Below are 22,047 nucleotides of genomic sequence, written 5' to 3'. Positions count from 1 at the left end.
TCCTTCTACATGCCTACGAAAGATGTTAAAGTAATTGTCGGACATCCTGTATATATATATATATGTATATGTTAGCGTCAAAGTCCGAAGTCCCGGCAATCTTAGGATTGACTAGTCAATATCCGAAGTAACCAAGCGTTTTGTGCAAAGTTCAAAACAGTCTTTTTTTCGGGTTTTGACTGTTTTTAGTCAATCTCAGGAGTAACCAACAGGGCTGGTCGAAGTTGAAAACTTTGTGAAAACTTAGTTTTATCACTTCGAACTTTGACTAGTCAATCCCAGATGGGCACAAAATAAATCGGAAGATGTGTCAATCAGACTCAATCGGATAGACTAGTATTAAAACAAGACTAAAGGTGCGATCCCATGCACTGTTATTCTCCGTGTAACGCGTAACGCGTAAAAAATGAAATATAAAACATATTAAACATCTCTTTGATTGGTTACGCGTTACGCGTTACGCAAAAAATAACAGTGCATGGGATCGTATCCTAATTCTTTCATGTTCTTTTTGTTGGTGTTGTAAGCATGTAGGCAGGGGGGCTGCGCCTGCTGCACCTCCCTTAAAATCTAACCTAACCTGTGTTACCACAATATCAATAGAAATGAGTGAAAATTTTGCGAAGGGGAATGCAGAAAGAAGAGTTTAAATTAGAGTTAATTTAGATTTTAGGGGGGGTGCAAGAGGGCGCAGCCTTCCTGCCTACACGTTTACAACACCAACAAAAAGAACATGAAAGAATTAGTCTTGTTTTAATGCTAGCCTATCCTATTGAGTCTGATTGACACATCCTCCGATTTATTTTGTACCCATTGTACATGTAATGTATAGTATAAATAAATGCGCGAAACGGTACGCAGCTCAAGATTTGATTCTTTAGATTTCAACTTTGGCCGTGTTGGTTACTCCTGAGATTGACTAAAAACACAACAGTCAAAACCCGAAAAAAAAGACTGTTTTGGACTTTGCCCAAAACGCTTGGTTACTTCGAATATTGACTAGTCAATCCTAAGATTGCCGGGGCTTCGGACTTTGACGCTAACATATATATATACATATATGTATGTGTATATATATACAGTAGAATCTCTCAAAACGTAAGCCTCTTGCACAATGGAAGAAATAGCGATAGAAATAACATCAGTTTTAAAGAGTTTATATTTATAAATAACGGTAGGAACAGCGGAATCTAACATACAAAAATACACATGTATATCAATGCAGATCAGAAAACGAAATAAGCAATAGTGATAAATTTTCCGACGAGTTGGAATTCTGTGTCTATTGCTTATCGCTATCACTATTCTCTCGCATTATGCAAGAGGCTGTATACTTCCAAAACATACATGCCTCCCAAACGTTTACCACTCTCAAAACGTATATTTTCTCCTTCATTATTTTTCCCACCACTAAGTATAGTTAACTGCGCTAGCGCTTGCATATTTATACCAAGTAAGTCTTTGCGCATGCGTGAGTTAAAGAGTGAGGGAAAGTATACGTTTTGGGAGGTTCTACTGTGTATATATATATATATATATATATAATAGACACGTATGTACATACACAATGTAATGATTCACTAGATAAAGTCCTTGTTATTGGTTTCTACAGATTGTTCAAACGTTTTGTTGATCCTTTTTGTTAAAAAAAAAGAATTCGGTGCCAATCGCATTGCAGATGTGCAAAACTGTACTATCGTTGCTTCTTTTAGGCGTGACTTGCCCGGAGATTGCAACAATTCGCGGGTAGTTAATATGCATTTCACACCTCATCAATTTTGTTGCGCTTTAAAAAAAAAAAAAATATGTTGTAGGGCAGATCATACTGAATAATTATCTAAAAGCATTTCGCGGGGGACGGCTTTGGTTTAGGAGATGTGACAGTTTAAAGTTTCAGAATTTTACTCTATATATTATAAGCTGATATTACAAACAGTGAAGTTTGTGTATATCGGAATGATGTGTTTAGGAATATAAACGAAGCTACAAGATAATTTATAATTAGTGAGGGATTTATTTCATTATTTCTCGCAGTTTGTTAGTAGCTTTCAACATGCGACTACACGATTTTCTAACAATAACTCTTGTTGAGAACAGCGAGAAATTAATAGATTTTCTTGGTAATGGTAAAGTTATTTATGGACATATTAAATGTCCACGGTGTGGAGCAGATGTGAATTTAAGTCGCAAATGTATGTTTTTTATGCATTTACCGAACGTATACAAGCGCTTTTTGATATGGCAAAACAATATCCGCTTTCAATACAATAAAAAAGTAAAATATCTGTATATAAGTCATTCCTTATTTTTTTTTTTTTTCATTACATAGGATCCAATTAAATTGCTTCATGTCGAAAGTGTTTACATGGTTTTTCGAAGGAGCAAGAGGAGCGAAGCCTCCCTGCCTACACGCTTACAACATGAACAAAAAAAACATAAAAATAGTAATAAATATATATTTGGTCATGAGAGCCGTTCGCTAGGTGTTGTGCGGAAATTATACGTGTACATATATACATATATACGTGTTCAGGTGTAAATTTTACACGTGAAATTCGAATTGAAATAACAATTCTAAAATTCATATAGGATGCTATACTTGCATCTCGTATATGAGAGATCCCAAATCCCCTAATTGAAATTAAATTTATATTGCGAAAAATATATATATATTTTTAATATATATATATATATATATTTATTAGTTTGGAATCTTCGGAGCCTTAAAAAGATTCTTTAATTGTATAAAAATAGTAGTATTGTTCAGAAACTTTAAATTGCCATATCTCCGAAACCAAGGCCCGAAATTGTTTTAGATAATTACTCTAGGAATAACGAACTAGCGGCTCGCGGGCCACCAGAGGCTCCTTCTCCTACTCGCCTATTCGCTTACTCTACTGAGCTCGCTTACTCGCACTAACGTATGGCGAGTAGCGGAGAAGTTCGTCACTCCTGATTTACTCATTGTCAGTATGACCTGCCCTACAACATATCTAAAGCGTACCGAAATCGATGAGGTATGATCTGAAGTGCATATTTACCACGGGTTTTTATTTTTATGCGCTTACATGAAATATACTTCTCCTCTTCCCAGACCCGTTCTAAGAACATCTCAAACACGTTGAAAAGATGTTTTATTTTTCTTTTTGTAACAGTCAGTCTCTCTCTTTTGTCTTCGAAACGTTTTTAGATACGCGCATCTTGTCTGAGAGAATACTTACTACAATATATACGTGTAGTATGTACTACATACGTGGAAAAATTGACATAGCCAAAAATCGTTTTTCGTTGCAAATATATAGACGAACAACGAGGTTTTATTATAATTCTGTAATTAAGAGCTTGTGTGCTCGCTTTCATGAGTGAAAAAATCTCAAGCGTTCGAAACTTCTCGTTTTTCAGTTAGATTACGTCGCGTGTATATATATATATGTAAAGGTCTATAAACGAAAAAAAGATTCTTTGCGCCAAGATTCGTTTCTTCGTGACTTTCCGTGATTCTCTTTTTTCTTATATTGCGAACACAACGCAGTGCGTTTGTACAAATTGTTTGCCATCGACTGACTTTTGTACTTTTTGTGCGTATATTCTTTCTCTTTTATATGTATATATATATATGTATAATTGTATTATTTTTTATATGCGTAAGACGTAACTATATATATATATCTAGTTGCGTCTTAAAGTGTATCTTCGTGTCTCATCGCGCTTAAGAAAGATAGCAGCGCGTTTTGGAGAAAAATGCGACGATTCTATTTGTTACAGTGATTTATGTAAACATTTTTGCTCTTTTTCTTGTGATGATTAAGGCAGCGTTCCGATATTCACTGCCAGTACTAAAAATTTATACTTCACGTCATATGTGCTATAGATTTCCAGTACTGGCAGTGAATATCGGAACGCTGCCGAAGAGAATGCTGGAGCGACAGCTGTACTTCTCGATTCGGTCGTCGCTACGCTGTTCAGTAGATAGCGCCGTCTAATCGAACCGAAGCAAAGATAGACATATGTTTCTCCGGCGATTTTGCTAAAACTTTCTGTACAAGCTTCAAAGTCTTTTTCTGAAACGCTCAAAATATTCGTTTATGTTTGTAAAATAGAAAATTCCAAACTTTCGTTTAAATTCATTTTGCTAATTTTGTATGTAATGTGAAAATGCAGTCCATTCAGTAACGTCCATAACTTGTTTTCGTTTTTCTTGTATTTTTCTTATACTTTCCATTTTTTAGCATATTTTCTTTTATTCTAGAGAAGCGTTTTTCATTCTGATCAATAGATGCAGAATAAAAGCGGAAGTAAGAAATGCCGGTAAAACAAAACGGTTCAGCATCTTCTCGTTACGCGCGCGCGTTATATCGATGATCAACTGCGTATTAAGAAAGAAAAGGAGATAAAAATTGCAGCGGAGGTAAACAGAAAAGTGCTTTTTTCCGAGAAGACAAAAGACGTCTCTTTCAGATTTTGTATAAACTTATTATACAATATTATATTATATGTACACACACATGCCATCTTCCTAAGATTAATTAAATTAAATATATACTGTTACACACGCGCTGGACGCAGAGCCAATTGATCTGCACCCGCAATCCAAGCATCCCGTTCAGACAAACGGGAAAAAAAAATTCTTAATGAAAGTTTCAACACACTTTTTGGTCGAAATCTTATCTCATAATGAATAAAAAACATAAATTCCTTTGTACGCCGATCGACACAGCGCGATCATTCTTACCACTGTTATATACGTATATACGCTTCAATTCGAAAAATAACGGGAGATAGAAAACGTGTAACACACAGTGATATGTTAACAAAGCAAACAAAATAGTTACTATCCTTACATATAAGGATGCACAAGTATAATCTTGTATGTGATTCTACATTAAACAAAAAACTGTAAGCAAAAAGTCAACTCTATCGCTATTTTAACTTTCAGAGTTTAATAAAACGTTTTCACTAACAGCGAGAGTGGTTCTGTTATAAATTCTTGGTGTTTCCTTTGCAATACCTGATTTATGTGTTAAAAAATTATCAAGTAAACAAAAAAAACAAAAGTAAAAAAAGACTCTTGTCCTTCGTGATTAAAGACAAAAATTATTATTAAAACTGGCAAATTTTTGTTGCGAGTGGCACTCGTGTCGGTCGTGGATTAATCATACAGCTTATTTTAGATTCTCCCCGATTTTGTCTCTTTTTTTTTTCCATCAACAAAAAATGCAAGACGGAAGATGCAAGAGATGGTTGCAAATGCACGTCAGAAAGATTTCCAATGACGATCTCGCCGGAGGCGAGCTGTCTTGTTTGTTTTGGAAACGTCAGAGATGTCATCTCACGAAACACGGGATATGCGCGCGCAACGCGCGCCCTCAACGCACCAGGTGGTCGTGACGATATACTTTTAGCACGAAGCGCCCAGGTGGGCGGCGGGCTGGCCACGGGGTGGTTTATCGACCAGGGGATACGAATCTTAAAGGTTCAGTAGTCGCGGGACCACCACCCCGTCAAAACGGTTTCGCTAACTTGCTTCGCGTTTACGCTTACTGGTGCTCCCATTTTCTCTTCTTCATTTTTCCTTTTTCTGTCCTTCTTCATCTCTCTTTTTTTTCGTTCGTCTACTGCTATCTTGCCTCTGCTTTTCTTTTCCTGCTTTTTTTGACATTTATAGTCTTTTCGCACAGCGGCCGAGGGTTGAAGCGCAAACCCCGGATTGCATCTATATTTTCACTGTTTCACTGAAGCACACAGGATTCGGCTAAACGAAGCACGTAAGTCCGAGCACAATAAATATGTATCGAGAATATAGCAAGAGAGTGCGACGACGATCGATGCGACCTTATCTCTTTCGCTCGCGAAGATATTTCGAGCGTGTTGCAAATTTTATTGTGCACTTTGCGCAAATGGTACTGACGTTATTACTGCTCGTATACGCTATATGAGCTGAGTTATATATCTTCGGTTACACAAAAATACGTCATGGACGTAACTTTTTTTCCGCGATCTTTTCTCGTAGATGATTTTACTCTGATTTTTTTTTATTAACTAAGTATTCTAGTTAATACGAGAATTATATACATATATATGTATATATATATTTATATATTCATATATGTATATATATCTAGCAAACATACTTAGAACTTTAATGCACACACAACACACACACACATATTAAAGAGCACGCGCGATTGTATATTTTCGTTGACTTTTCAATATAAACACAATTACGACGTAATCAACATTTTCGTGAATAGTGTCTTAATTTTGTGCTTTAGTTGTAGTAATTCTCTTAAAATCTCGAGGCACGCGCGTTTTAATTTTAATCTCGACAATATTTGTTTTTTTAATTTATTAGAGGATAGAAAGACATATAGAATATTTCCGATATAGAACATCTGATTCGGGAGGTTGAATGCTTATCGGCGAAGCGTAAAATGTCCTTTGACTGTTAAATGTTCAATGGTGACCCATTTATCGATTTTCTGAGATTTTAGCACAACGTAGCATCATCCGCGCGCGTTCATGTAGAACATCTGAAATTTTTATCAAACAAAGAAAAATCAAGGTAGTTAGATTTTGGACCCGAGAAAGTTTTGTGTTTTGATCGTGTTGTAAAATTAATAAAGAAACATGGATTGTGCACATGCAGCTCGAACTTATAACACATATTGTTTTACTTCGATATAAGATTTACAAAACACATTCGAGTTTCCCATCATGTCGCATCACGATTTCGGTCAGCAAACTCGAAATGTTGGATTATACATCTAATATTTTTCGTTCGGCTGTTACTCGCTTTTCTTATATCGTCGGAACGTGTCTAAAACTAATAAAATCGTACGGCCATATGGCGTGCACTAACCTCGATTATCGGAACCTGTTATAGCTATTTTTTTTGGAGCACAGCCAAACATCACAGAATATCAACAGTATAACCAACGCACACCGAAGCAGTGGCGGCGAGTCAATGCACGAAAAGTATAGGTCGTTGTCTTAATGTCGTTGGATTGATGCGTTCCCCTTCTGCTTTCGGAAAGTTCTGACTTTCGACAATGCGGTATTATGTTTTCGCGTCTCTATTTTTCCATTTTTCTTGTTTTCAATTATAACATTTTTGAGCAATTATCTCGTAAAATTATACTATTCAATCAGAAGCTCATGTTGCAAAAACGTATATTATGTTGTTCTTTCTTGTAAGTTTTTAATCCAGACGACACTCGCAATAGGTCATCTAAAAGATGATTTGCTTATATGTTCTTTAAACAAATGTTTGTGAAATGTATGTCATTTGAAAGGATATCACTGTCGCGGTCGTAACTTAAATGGTAGAATAACCCGCGAGTTGGGATCTTCCGGGATAAACCGCTTCGTGTAGCCGTTACTCTGCCAAAGAATCGCGCAAATCCGGACGATAAAAAATATATACATAGTATTTTTATAATAAAAAGTATATTCAAAAACAAAATATGCGGTTAAAAAAAGCAAATTATTAAAAAGTCGAAAAATATACCGTTGTCATCCGTTTTTTCAAATTTTTTCTACCAAACTCCAAGTAGCGTAATACTAGTTGCACATTCATGTGCCTATGTAACACACACATTCTAGCGGCCTATATTCACTCTCTTTTTCTCTCTGTCTCTTGCTCTCTCTCTCTCTCTCTCTCTCTCTCCCTTCGATGCACGTGGAGCTGCAACCATGACATCGAAGAATCAGGCCACTGTTCCACTTTACGCCTTTCTAAAGCGATAAAGGTTATATCCGTTTATTATGCACATACCTCACGGTGTGATTCGGCATTGCAAATCGAGATCCCTTCGTGTTACCTAGCCGCGACTTGGGCTAACTTCAGGTAATTCCGACATTCCCGTTCTTTAATCGTATATCAAAATCCTATTTTCTACTTCAGCCGAGATTAGTAATACGGCGTCTGTTTCTTGCTCATTCTTGTTTTTTGTTAAATGCCGTCACGCGAGATCGTGTACACATACATTTATTGTGAACACACCGATAAAATCTAAGAAATTTTGAATTGCAAAAAAAGAAGAGAAAGAAACAAAGAGAGAGAGAGAGAGAGAGAGAGAGAGAGAAAGAGGAAGAGTCTACTGTTTAGTTCGGTGTCATGCGACCGATAGTTTTTCAGTGATATACATCCCTGCACCCTTGCTGACTTCGGTTGTTCGATAATCGAGGTATAAAGGCCATCGCCCCCGAGAACATATCTAGGTCACCGACACCACCACTATTTGCTAGTAATCGTCTTCATCAATATCCATTCGACTACCGAGCCGCATTAAACACTGCTACGCAATAATTTGCAGTATTTAATACTAACACGAAAAATATAGTCCGAGTTATGTCGTTGTAATATATTATTCAAGTAAACTTAACAATCGTGTAATTTATAAATATCTGTCGTGTTAATATGTCGTCAATGTTTTTTACAGCTCTTTAACGTTTACTCCTGAAATTTTACAATTACATTTCTATCGCATATTGTTGACGAATTGAAAATTGAATATAAATACAATCATCATTTTTCTTTGTCAGAATGATTACTGCGTTACCGGTACCTTCAGTAAAAGTCTTTCACAAGACTTACTACCAAGAGAAAAGTTCGAGAATAGGGAACAGCCAGCCAGGTAGTCCATTAGCGGAAAGTGAAGCGGTGCTGGCTATGATAGACAAAGAACAACCGGAATATTATTTCTGTGGAAAGGTAAAGTTTTTTTTTAAATCAAGACAATGCGACACAACGGTTTGTTCTTCGTTTTACTACAGTTATTTTGCATTGCGACATATAATAATACAAGACTGTCGATTTTACGATAGAGGAAACGTCACACAATTTTTTTTTCTCGCAACGCAAATTGCTTCAGGTCAATTCGCTATACGTCGTCGTCGGTTCGCTTTTGCTGGGAGCGGTAGTTCTGGTTGTCGGTCTGGTGCAACTCGCGCCGGGCGCGGAAGCTGCTCAGAACTCGGCCGCGCTGATCGCCGCCGGTAGCGGTCTTCTCGTCATAGGGGTGTTTGTCGCACCTCTGAGAGCCGTCTGCATCAGAAAGCAGAACGCGGCGCAGAAGGACGGCACTCATCAGCGGAGTGTCACTAGTATTGACATGCTGTTGGCGCAGCACAGGTATACGATTTGTCATTTGTCTAAGGAGGAAGAAACGCCGGTATTCATATTCAATCTCATATTTAAAACTGTCTTAAACCTATAACTTAAGATGTTATCGGACTGTTTTATTAACTATCGAGCATTTTAAGATAAACTTAATACGCGATTTTAAATATATTAAAATTTGACTATAAATATCGTCTTAAATCTCTAGATTTTCACGCAATATTTACGTATATTTGTTTTAATGAAATTTACACGTCATCACAGGTTTTATCAAATAAGAATTTTTGAGTAACTTTAATTTTATATTTTGAGTAAATTAAAAAAAAAAAAAAAAAAAAAAACAGTTTTGTATTATGTTTCCTGCATTTCTCTCGTTATTAATTTTCATCATATCGTCGCAGGGACTTTACGGTCTTGACGCCCGACGAGCTCGAGGACCTCGTGGGTCGACCGTCCAACAACCTGGAGAACAAACCCCACAAACAGGGTCAAAACACCTAGGTATCGTCTGCCTCGAGGAAGACGTTGCCGTCCACGTCATCGTCTCCGCCATGCTCGAGTACTACACCGCCATCGCCGTTCGCTACATCACCAGGACCAAGTTCCATCATTCTGTACACGCATCGTTACGATATGCGCGAGCATAGTTTGGTTTAAAAAAATCAATGCGCACTCACACCATGTCATTTTCACAGGACCAAACATACATGCCACCACATGCATTTTTCTAACAAGTGCACCGCAAAAAACTAGAGGAAAAAATGTTATACTAGCAGAACGAGCATTTTGAGCTTATTAATCGCGTGAGATGTACAATTCGCGACATAAAACAAAAACAAAAAACATTAGCTAAAACATACAAAACATAGATTTGTTTGCTGCAAATCCCACATCATCTTCTTATTAGTTTGACATTAACTATATGTTCCTTTTTCTGGACTTCGCTTCTCTTGAACTTTTCGGCTCGGTTTTACTCGGACTTCCAGTCGGAAAATAAACCGAACAGTACTTTTAAGTGATACTTTTAGTAGAAAATACATAATGATAAGAGAATCAAGATAAATTACTTAAAAGATGGTTATGTAATAAAACGCCTCACGTTAAGAGACGTGTTCACATGCTGTTTCTCTCTTTGCTTGTCGGTTTTGCGGATGTGATTTCAAAGTCAGATTATAATATACGTGGTGGCAAAATGTGCGTTTAAACCATGTCAGCTACCACAGCAACGTTCGTATATTATACAAACGACACAGATCTGAAGCTCCACGATGATTGTTCGCACGCTTGTTGCGTATAGCGACACACTCATATGATTAAAGATATAACACATTTTTTAACCGTAATACTCTATTGCGGAAAACTAGCCAGTAAACCGACGAGTGCGGTTTATAACAGACATTATATCTATAGTGACGAAAAAAATGTAATATCTATATTTGTGTTTTGAATGAATTCTCATGATAACTTTGTCGGACGAATATACAAGTAATATGCATGAGAAGAATGCAAGAGAAGAATGCAAGTTTAAAGTATGAACTAAGTCCGATAGAATATGTAAAGTTCTATAGTTTGGTGAAAGAGTCCAGGAACACATACACATACACACACACAATCACAAAGATAAGAATTTTACTTCTACCGATAAACACAGGAATTGATTTTGTAATACATATATATCTTATGACATAACTTAAGTCATACGCAAGTCATTGTGTCTTCTGTTTTGTAAAATTTTCTTAAACAAAGCGATGACATTTGCTCTTCGATACTTTCACATATTCGGTAAATGTTCAGTAAAACGGAGCACCTTCGGAGGTCAATGACCTTGACATATGTTGTCAGGGACACCTCCCTGAACAACAATCTGCAACTTTTAGCCGTCACTCGTTGTGTGTTAAAAAATTATAAACAAAAGAAATATCATAAATGAACTCTTATTTTCCGACACCGTGTACGTTTTATTCGTGTTGTAAGCGCGTAGCAGGGGGGGCTGCGCCTCTCCCCTGCTCCCCCCTCGAGAAAAAATGAAGAATTCAATCAAGTGTCGCTTCATGTCATAATTGTTTACTTAATCAATATTACACTCACCATACAGTAAATCACAAAGAAAATTTCGTAGATCCTCATACTAATTGTCACACGCAAAACATCGAAAGAATTTGGCGAGATATGCGAAGTAATATTCCACTTCATGTCAAGTAAACAATCTTGACATGAAACAATACTTAATTGAATTTTTCATTTTTTCGTGAGGGGGAAGTAGGGAGGAGGGGCGCAGCCCTCCCTGCCTACACGCTTACAACACAAACAAAATGTACACGGTGCCGGAAAATAACAGTTTATTGACGCAACTTCTTTTGTTTATAATTTTTTAACGAACAACGAGCGACGGCTAAAAGTTGTAGATTGTTGTTCAGGAAGGTGTTCTTGACAACATATGTTAAGGTCATTGATCTCCGAGAGTGCTCCGTTTTTCTGAATATTTACCAAATAATCTTTATCGAGCACTAAATTACCCGCATATAAAAAATGTACGTATGTCGTGTGATGTCTGTGAGAAATATTTGGTATATCCACATGTATGATGTTTGTTTCTTGTGTGTGAGCAAAACTTAAATCACATATTTTCTACGCTAGTAAGAAATGTGTTCCGTAACATATCTCCTTGAAATTTTATCGACGAGAAGAGTTTTGAAGAGAAACTAATCTTCAATTGTAGAGAGAGAGAGAGAGAGAGAAAAATTTTAAGAAAACTTTTCTGCAAAATATCTAGATTTTCATACAACAATATGCGCACGCGTTATCAGTATAAAGTTAAAACAAACGGTTGTTTTCTCAAATAATTTATATAGTAAATCTCAACTTATTGAGAAAAAAATTGGTAAATATTCCCAAAAGATCACTCCTTTCCAAATTCAATGAAGTTGACATATGTTGTCAAGGACACCTTCCTGAGTAACAATCAAAAGGTCTTAGCCGTTGCTCGTTGTTTGGTAAAAAGGTATTTAAAAGATATATAAAACAAATGAGACCGTAAATGAATGTTGGAAATTTCCATTTTTCTTATTTATTCTGTGTAATGTTGTACAATGTGTGTGTGTTTTTATTGTTATCATAATGCATTGTAAGTATTATTCATTGTTTTGTAGCCGAATATCATGTAATGGATATATCTCTGACATTATTGTGAAAAACTGATCTATTTGTTCTTCGTGTGCAAAGCGACATTTAAATAAGTATTTAGCTATATAGAATTTGTAATGTTTTATAACGTGGAATATTTGTTCGCATATCACGCCAAATTCTTTCAATATTTTGCAATGTACATCATGTATAACGTTGAACCGAAATAACAAGACTATTTTTTTGTTCTTTTTGTTTGTGTTGTAAGCGTGTAGGCAGGGAGAGGACTATGCCCTCCGCAGAGGAAGGGGCACCGCCCGTTCCCCTGTACCCTTCTCAAGAAAAAATAATGAACGACTTTCGATTACATGTTGCTTCATGGTGATAGTATGTACATGGTTTTTAGCGACACTTAATCGGGAGTCGTTCCCTATTTTTTCTCGAGGAGAGGTGCAGGACGAGGGGCGGAGCCCCTCCTCCTGCGGAGGGCATAGTCCTCTCCCTGCCAACACGCTTACAACACGAACAAAATGTACATAATGTCGGAAAATAAGAATTTATTTATAAAACTTCTTTTGTTTATAACTGTTTAACAAACAAAGAGCTACAGCTAAAACCTTTTGATTGTTAATCAGGGAGATATTCTTGACAACATATGTCAAGCTCATTGAATTCAGAGAGGAGTGATGACCTTTTATAAATATTTACCAAAAAATCTTTTTATTTTGAGTTATTCATCGTGTATAGTTATTATTAATATACAGGGTGTCCCAGAATTGGTGTAACATTTCTTGTAGGCAGAAAGCGTAAAACTGAGTCGAAAAGTCCTATACTATTTTGCGAGATTCGCAATAGTTATCGAGATCTTAATTAAAAAAGATCCGCGAATAAGCATGCATCGGGCTGTTTCACGCGCATAAAACAACTCGGCGCGCTTCCCGCGGTTACCATTTATTACGTATATGTTATAGTATATGCTAGTATATTAGCTCCTCCCATACGTTTGCTACAGGTAACACCGTAAACGCGCGAAGCGCGCCGATGATGCATGCTTATTTGCGGACCTTTGTTAATTAAGACCTCGGTAACTATCACGAATCTCGCAAAATGGTATAGGACTTTTCGACTCACAATCAGTTTTACTCTTTCTACCTTTCTATGAGAGATGTTACACTAATTCTGGGACACCCTGTATATAATTCGCGTTGCGCAACACATATATATCTATGTATAGCAAAATTTGTTCTTATGACTATAGAATTATAAAAAAAAGATATAAAAAAGTGAAAAAATTATTAAAAAAGAGATTGAGAGAAGAATTCCTCTTGGAAATTTTGCGAATTTCTTTGCGCTCTGAAATTTAAAAGAACGCGCATTCTCTTCTTATTGTGATAATGATATGAATGTCTTACAGTGATACGTAATATATGATATGCATAGGTTTTATTGATATGTCCATATGCATAATGTCAAGATCGTTAAAATCAAGAGAGAAAATATGTCGCGAATAAGAGTCTCTCATGACGAACCCCACATACGATGAAACATACCGAAATCAATAAAATCTGCTTGTAATAGAGTGGCGTGCATAAAAAGTGGGAATCAGCAAAGAAGGTGTATGTATCCGACTTGAATTTTGATATTTTTAACACGAAATTTCAACATTCGGGCTAACACGATTAAATACTCTCACTTTCGAAACTTTTAAATCTGATTATACTTGTTAAATAAACTGTGAGAAGACCTTCAAACTTTTCGCTCAAACAAAGTCGTTACTAAGGAAACATACAAATGTGCTGATTTCCATTTTCCTATATAGAATCAGCTTGTACACAAAAATCATATTGATGTATAAGATAAAAGTGCCTATCATGAGATACCTTTTTGTAAAGGCTTGTAATTTATTAAATATGTAATCTTAACTCTTAGTTTTATGTCAAACTTATGGAAAATATATTCAAGTTTTATCGCCAAAAGTTAGCAATCGATAATAGCTATACTTTGTTTTATGTAAATTTTTTTAATCAAAAATGCCGTTTTGTTGATTCAAAAGAGGGTTTCTAGTATAAGACACAAAGGATTTCTTTTCTATAGAAATCTTAGCAACAACAGAATTATCGCCATTTTTAACATATCGCTCAATAGTATACTTTAAGACATATTTACATAGTATACTTTAAGAGTATACTTTAAGACATTGAAGTGTTTAGATGCTTTTGAATATCTCATTTTTTTGCTTCTTACTGCCTTAACAGCTTCTAATTAACCGTGAGATTGATCACGATTGCCTTTTCTTTGTTTCCGTCTGAAAGTATAATTACTAAAAACTTACCAATACATCAAACAAATAACTTGACAAAATAAAGAACTTGACAGTTCCTAATATAAAGTACCTCATATTAAGAGCGGCTGCGTGTCTCATATTAAGAAATATAAAATTGCAGAAAATTTAAGTTTATACCGCGACAAAGTATGNAATAAATTGACAAAACTACATGATAAATCACTTACAGTGCATGTGTATATTTGAGTGAATTGAAATGACACTGAAGCCTATAACATAAAAGGATTAGATTTGTAAAGTTATAATGATTATTTCTCTTCTCTGAGCGCACGCAATAACTCCTTTGCAGACACCACGTCACTTTCAGTGGTGAGCAACACTAACAAAAAGTTTGATATTTTTGTGTAAATGATGTGTTAAAAATACGCAATTATAAATTTGTAGCTGTTTACATGAAATAACTCGCTATTTCCTATTAGGCGACTATCTCATAATAGGTACTTTTACTCTATATATATATATAGAAAGTGACGAAAAAGTACCGGAACACCTGAGTATCTCAGAAAGTACAGAAAAGTGTTTCAGACAAAAGTTGTAGGGTTTAAAAGGATCTATTTACTGATTGTAATACCGTAAACTTAAATGGCGCCGCTAAGGTCAGGTCAAGATCACACATCGTTTTTTTAAATAGAACTCCCTATTTTTTATTGCAAATTCTTATAGCTTAATTCAAAGGCTTTCCAAAACATTATAATGAAGATTATTTTCATCAAGTACTTTTTGAGTTATAAAGAGTAAATATTAGAGTACCGCCGGTACCTTTTCTACAAAGATAATTTTGATCGAAACGAAGTTTGTGAGTTCATGATGTAGAGAATTGACAAAAAACCTAACTTTCTATTCAACATAGTGTTTTTTAGATAAAGCAACATTCGAAATAAATGATAACGTTAATAGATAATGTTAATACTCTAATACCGGCAATACTCTAATATTCAATCCTCATAACTCAAAAAGTACTTGGCGAAAAATAACTTCATTATAGTGTTTTGAAAAGCACTTCACACCAGCTATTAGATTCTGAAAGAAAAAATAGGATGTTTCATTAAAAAAATTGATGTGACCTGACCTTTTTAATGTTACCCAAGGTCAAACTGATAACATCAGTAAACAGAGCTTTTTAAGACCTATAACTTTTGTCTGAAACATTTTTTAATAAAACTTATATTTTTTGAGTTATTCTAGTGTTCCGGTACTTTTTCGTTACCCTGTATGTGTGTGTGCGCGTGTGCGCGCGCGCGCGCATATATGTATACATATAGTACAGAATAAATGTCAGATATTGAATCAACGTTCTTGTTTAAAAACAAAACAAAAGAAAACCAAAAATATTCGAAATTTGATATTTATCTATTGTGATGTATCAATAATTTTTTTTAAATCGAGTTTTTTAAATTTATTATCTAGTTTTATGATTCAGTCATCTCAAGTTTTAAACTGAGATAATTCTTATTTTGCCAGTACGAATAAAGTTTAAGAGAAGCAATTCAAAGCGACTAGGTTTACTTACGCGATGCGAAAAAACGCCTAATCTATAGAACATAAAAATCAAAACGTTACATAGAAAGCTAGTTAATAAGTGATTTCGTGTTACATTCATCTACTTATTTATACGCTATGAAATATATCTGTTGTTTAAGTTTATTTCTAGGCTAAAAAGGAAAAGCTAGTCATAAAATATCTTCTTCTATTGTCGGAAAATAAGCGCGCGCACGCACACACACGCACACACACACACGTACGCACGCACGCAAGCATGCACATATACTCGCATACCAGATTCATTGATTCATAAAATACAAAAATAATGTAATTTGCATTCGATAAAATCTATTGCGTCTCCATAAAAAAATAACAATAGAATATGTTAGTTAAAGTTTTGTAATTTAAGTCACAGCAAAGTAGAACTGTCTCGTGTGAGAGAACTTTATTATATTTTTAGCGATGAGCAAACAGGAGGCTTCGCGAAAAGGAAACATATCTAGCGTCATGAGTCGGCTATAAGTAGAGAGATATATTTTTATTGTTATTGGATGCGCGAGAAGAAAGAAGAAGAAGAAGAGATAGAGATTAAAATGTATAAGAACTGTCCACATTTTTCATGCTGAGAGGCTTGTACTTGTCGTAAGATTCCTATTAAATGTTTGCCTTAATTTTGAAAGGAGTAGATAATTAGACGTAATACACATAAATTCAATTTAAACGCAAAACTTCTAATTACATATAAAAAAGCATAAGTAAAAACAAACACAAAAAAGGAACTGAGAAAAAGTAAATTTTCTAAATTTGTTATATTTTAACTACTATTTTTTTCCTACATGAGAAAACTTTACGTTGTAATTGTATAAACAGTAAAAAGATCGGCGTATAGTTTTATTAGAATATTATATAATTTGCTGCGATATCGTAAGATTTAAATTTATAACGCAATGACTTTACAAAATGTGTGCGACAAGGGAATGATCATGAAGGGCGAAATAATGAAAATAATACCAAAATACATATATAATATTAAAACACACTTGTGTACGATCATTTAGCGATAAGAGAATTATTACAGATGAGGCAAAATTATTTCGCAGGCTCTATTGTGAAATTATTATACATACGGACACTGTCTATGTGACAATTCCTTGTTGCACAAGGGTGAGATCGAAGATAATTTTAAGAAACTCAACGCACAGATTTAGCCATATAAGCATTTTTATAAATGATATTCCATGTATATTAATACTATCTATTATTACTCTTACTACTTATAAAATTACATTATCACTTACATCAGAAATAGCTCCGGTGTATTTGTGATCCGGCCGCGGAACTCAGCCGGCAAAAGTGTTCTTCGTATGTATTTGAAGTCATCATCTTCTTACAAATATATGGATAGTAATATGTCTAGTCTTGTGTATATATAAAAATAATACGAAAGTTTGTAACGCGAAAATAAAAAGAGAAAAATGCGCGCAAGATCGGTAATAACACACCGATCTCTCAAGATGAGATATACTTGTCAACTTATGCGATATCTAAAATTAATGTAAAAGCAGAATGTGTCGCGAACATAATCCTAAGATGCATATCGTACGATAATTTGCGCAAAGAAAAAACCCAAAACTTATCAGCTATGATTGCAGCATTTTTGTAAATTTAATATAAAGTTTTGTAGATTTTATAAATACTTCGTCGCGCGTAGCTATGTATCATCCGTCTTAAAAACATAAAGATATATACATATACTCACCCTGTTACATGGAATTGTTCCAGAACTTAGGTACAGTGATAAGTTATAGAACGTAAAATGTAATTATCTAGGTCTATCATTATATTACTTAGTAAATTTCATCATTATATTACTTACCAGATTTTGAGAAAAAAGAATAACAGACTAAATTTCTAATATAAATTTCAATGATTGTTTAAAAGGACAAAACTGTTTTGGTATAAAATAGCGGCGTCTTACACGCATAAGAAAGTTTGGAAATAATATATCTATATTATCAAAAACAAAATAATGTATATTTGATTATATTTCTAAAAATTAAAAACAATCGAAATGCTGCAACCGCGATTCTCTCTTTATGCTTGGTTTTATTTTACTTTGCATTATACAAAAAAAGAGAATCTAATAGAAAGCGTATGCATCACTTAAATATTATGATACATCATAGAGAAAACTTATAAAAAATGTCGTGAAAGTTTTATCGATAAATTTAAAAATGTAGCGTAAATAGGATAAAAGGAATGTTGGATCACGAATCGTTCGCGATGACGCGGCCATCATTGTTGAGGCCGTCTTGGAGTGATAAGAAAAAGCATATACACATTATTTTATTCCTTCTGTCATATATAGTTTCTTCATATCGTATAAAAATGCTATTTAAATGAGAATAGTGACATTGTGAAAGACGCATTGTATACTCATAATGTATTTGAGATATCACTGCCAAAGGTTTAATAACTATATAACGTGAGAAGTGCAGAAAAAAGACACACTGTCACACGTGTTAAAACAATTGCGAAGATATCGGATAATATATTACATATGGCCGCACGTAACTAAACCTCAACAATATGTTCCGCCATTGTGAACATGTCGGAGACATTCTACGTGTATAACAGCTATCACATGTATATTTATCCGGGAACATTCTGACTTGCTTAAAAATTGCGCTGATCCGTATATTTTGTAACCAAGGATTATCTCTTAATGGCAATTAATAAATATCACTACTATGAAACTCTATATCTCTCTTCTCTCTCTCACTTAGTTATTATTTACTTATTTAATATCATTTATTCACACAATGAATAAAAACATAATACTTCCTTTTCCAACACATTTACATTCAGCTGATGTGGTCACTTTTGCTTTGGGACTGCAAATATATGAATACATAGGATTTGTCTAAAAATAAAGCGTTAATTTATTTAAATTTTTTAAGTTTTGTATGCATATACTTCTTTATAGATATTTTTTGTTTATTTATACTTAAAATTATAAATCATTACATTTAATTCGGTTAATTATATATATATATATATACACACACACACATATATATATATATGTGTGTGTATATATTATATGTGTATATAATTGCAATAAATATACAAATTGCAAAGAATTTAATTTATTTTTATTCTTCCTGTAGTATAGTTGTTTCTCTTTCTTTTCACATAAAATGTTTGTTTTTTATATCTTTCTTAAAGACCTCTTCTGTTGGTTTTATTATGTATGGAAACTTTTATATTAACAGATACAATATTTTCCTCAGTGTGCCCTACTTCAACAACACCTTTCTTATTTCTACTACTACAAAAAAAGGCCAGACATAAAAGTCAGCTTTATAACCGACTCTTTTTTGTACGACAATCGCTTTGTCTTACTCACTCATATATTGCCATTACTGCCTCGCTAAAAAAAACTTTTCTAAATTTGCCAGTCTTAAATTTCGGCGATCATCTCAGAAAGTATAAATGTACTTGCTGCAGTAAAATGGATAAAAAAAAAGTCTCAAGGCTCGAGACTGCATACTTATTTTGTCGCATATAGAAACATAATAAAATACTTAGTTTTATATATATAATTAATACAATAGTTGACACTATGTTGAAATTAATGTAATAGCAAAACATAAAGCTTTAACGACAATACGTTGGCACTGTTACTTTGGGACGTTTCTTCGATTCCATTTCTGAAAAAAATTCCTTAATATCTTCTTCACGTACAACTTTTTTGTTCTCTGCAAATTTTTGTAAGTACTGCATGAGCCGTTCTTTCATATTGTTGTATTCTGCAATTAATAAATTGAAACAGTTCAACTATAGTACGCATTACATATATATACGTAAGTTTTCTGCAAAAGATATTTCTAAATTAAAGTAAATAATTACAATAATTAGCTTCATAAATTTACCTTCAATAGCTGTTAACTTTTGTACATGTCCCATACTTGCAAGAGCTTTCATGCCTTTTTCATATTGCGATTCCTGCTTATTCTTTTTGCCTGCTTCTTCATACGCTTGTACGCTGTCTTTTGGATCAAGTAAAAATGCAATTTCTTTTGCATTATACAACTGTAGTATAATAAAATATGAACTATAGTATAATAAAAGATGAAATATAAAAAGATTATTGCTTAATTTAGATTCTTTCAGTTTTTTTATAAGTTAAATGTGAAAAAAAATTAACAATAATCAAATATCTTACCGATTTACATTCTTCACAAGTACACAAAGCAGTCCTCCAACCTTCTATCCAGAAACAGGTTCCTTTAGTATTGACACAGGTAACTTTTGGCATTTGACATCCTTTTGGCAATTCATTGACTTCTACTTCTTTTTCAGATGCATCTGCTTTTGTATCTGATAGTTTTAACACTAGTAACATCAAAATTACATATTAATAAGTTAATATAAGTAGAGCATGAATAAAGTATAACATATTTGTTAAAAATATAAAGCATCTGACCTGCATATTTTGATGCATATTTCCACAGAAAGCTATGTTCTCTCATACAGCCTGCACAAATCATTTCATCATATGTATTATCTGCAGGTACACCGTCATCAAGCTCTAGATGCTAGAAGAAACTGTTAATTAACTTTTGTTTGTTAGTATATGTTATGTTGTTTGTATACATTTTCATTTACCTTTACATGATACCAATCTTCACATATTACACATTGTAACATGTCATCTTCATCACCTTCAGGATCAGGATATGGTTTTCCACAAATACAATAAACACCATCAAAATTTTGATTATATTTATTTTCAGTGTTAGTAGCAGATTTTAGCTAAAACAAGAACAATGAGTTAAAGAAAATACTCTATGCATACAACATATCATAAAATATATCATGTACAGAAAAAACTATTACCTTTTCCAAATTGCATTGTTTGCCATCATACTTAGCATTTCCACAGTCACATCTAAAATGTCGTTTTGTATACAGTTCTACAAGTTCATGTCCTTCATGACAATGAAAACTACATGCTAAGCAAACAGCAGCTCGAACTTTATTGGGGCAACATGTTTTGCATGCATATAAGGCTTGTCTTATATATCCCTATGAATAATAAATATTTAAACGAGATGAACCAAACTAATCTTAATTAATGAAATAATAATAGATACTTTTGTGAGATGCTCTATAAAAATACAATTTTCAATTTTGATATAACCCAAAAACTTTGAAAACGATTACAACCTTGCTGTAAGTACAATTTTGGTCATCAGAAGCACCTAAAACGGCATATGCGTCTTCTTCGAGCTGATTTTCTACTTGGAGTACATCGAGCATTGTAACAGAATTGTCATCCTCCACAGATTCGGTCACTTTATCAGACATTTCCTTTATTTTGTCTTGGAGCGATCAATGACAGACTAGCAATAAGTTTATACTAAAATTTTAAAGGTTGAAATAGGTGTGAAAATGCGTATGTGTATATGTGCGTGACCCTTTCTGGTGATATAAATTGCTAACAAAAGGTTAGAACAAACTACGCGTCAAAGGACCGGTGCCACACATACAAATTTGATGTATGTTTAACATATTGGCTTTACTAAAAGCTTTTCTCAACTTTATTATAAATTCTATCTTTTGTTTTAATTATCCCTTAAAAATTTACGTGTTTTTTTACAACAGTTCTTTCAAATTATGACATTCCAAAAAACACTACACTGCAGTGAAAAACAAGACAAACTGCAGAAATTCAAATCCAAAGCCACCAACTGTTAAGGGCCGTTTACAATGAAGGTAGTAAGGCCACAGTATATACAGTAGCGCAACTCTCCCGATTTTGTGAAGCCAGCAATAACGCGCATGCGCGAAGTTGGCTAGTTTAAGCATATATGTAATACCAGAGAGAAACCTGAGAGCGGCCATCCTACAGTAATTTTTTACGACGGTTTCAGCCGCTGGTTTTAGCCGTATTTCCACAAAAGTGGAACTC

The 22,047-nt window shown here is 34.2% G+C and overlaps 2 protein-coding genes across 2 annotated transcripts; one reads left to right on the top strand and one right to left on the bottom strand.

Moving 5' to 3' along the window:
• The first annotated feature begins 7,788 nt into the window (after nt 1-7,788).
• Nucleotides 7,789-10,933, top strand: LOC109858878. The gene is made up of 4 exons (XM_020436558.1): nt 7,789-7,846; nt 8,545-8,713; nt 8,874-9,133; nt 9,523-10,933. Exons 2-4 carry the CDS (start codon nt 8,546-8,548, stop codon nt 9,620-9,622), a joined length of 528 nt encoding a protein of 175 aa, XP_020292147.1. The 5' UTR covers nt 7,789-7,846; nt 8,545; the 3' UTR covers nt 9,623-10,933.
• An 8,286-nt stretch (nt 10,934-19,219) lies between these two features.
• Nucleotides 19,220-21,806, bottom strand: LOC109858876 (putative E3 ubiquitin-protein ligase UBR7). The gene is made up of 7 exons (XM_020436556.1): nt 21,303-21,806; nt 20,973-21,161; nt 20,742-20,888; nt 20,560-20,671; nt 20,299-20,468; nt 20,006-20,165; nt 19,220-19,882 (listed from the first exon to the last, which is right to left on the bottom strand). The coding sequence occupies exons 1-7, from the start codon at nt 21,441-21,443 to the stop codon at nt 19,731-19,733; spliced, it is 1,071 nt and encodes a 356-aa protein (XP_020292145.1). The 5' UTR covers nt 21,444-21,806; the 3' UTR covers nt 19,220-19,730.
• Nucleotides 21,807-22,047: the final 241 nt, after the last annotated feature.

The sequence above is a fragment of the Pseudomyrmex gracilis genome, unplaced genomic scaffold (genome assembly GCF_002006095.1).
Source record: "Pseudomyrmex gracilis isolate BER0280 unplaced genomic scaffold, ASM200609v1 scaffold_229, whole genome shotgun sequence".
NCBI classification, from domain to species: domain Eukaryota; kingdom Metazoa; phylum Arthropoda; class Insecta; order Hymenoptera; family Formicidae; genus Pseudomyrmex; species Pseudomyrmex gracilis.
This window is presented reverse-complemented; position numbering and strand designations above follow the sequence as displayed.

Coding starts and splice junctions, on each gene's coding strand:
- LOC109858878 (XM_020436558.1), top strand. CDS start 8,546: ATGATTACTGCGTTACCGGTACCTTCAGTAAAAGTCTTTCACAAGACT. Junction 8,714..8,873: donor AATATTATTTCTGTGGAAAG/GTAAAGTTTTTT, acceptor AAATTGCTTCAG/GTCAATTCGCTATACGTCGT. Junction 9,134..9,522: donor ATGCTGTTGGCGCAGCACAG/GTATACGATTTG, acceptor ATATCGTCGCAG/GGACTTTACGGTCTTGACGC.
- LOC109858876 (XM_020436556.1), bottom strand. CDS start 21,443: ATGTCTGATAAAGTGACCGAATCTGTGGAGGATGACAATTCTGTTACA. Junction 21,162..21,302: donor AAAATTGTACTTACAGCAAG/GTTGTAATCGTT, acceptor TATTATTCATAG/GGATATATAAGACAAGCCTT. Junction 20,166..20,298: donor CTTGTGAAGAATGTAAATCG/GTAAGATATTTG, acceptor ATTATACTACAG/TTGTATAATGCAAAAGAAAT.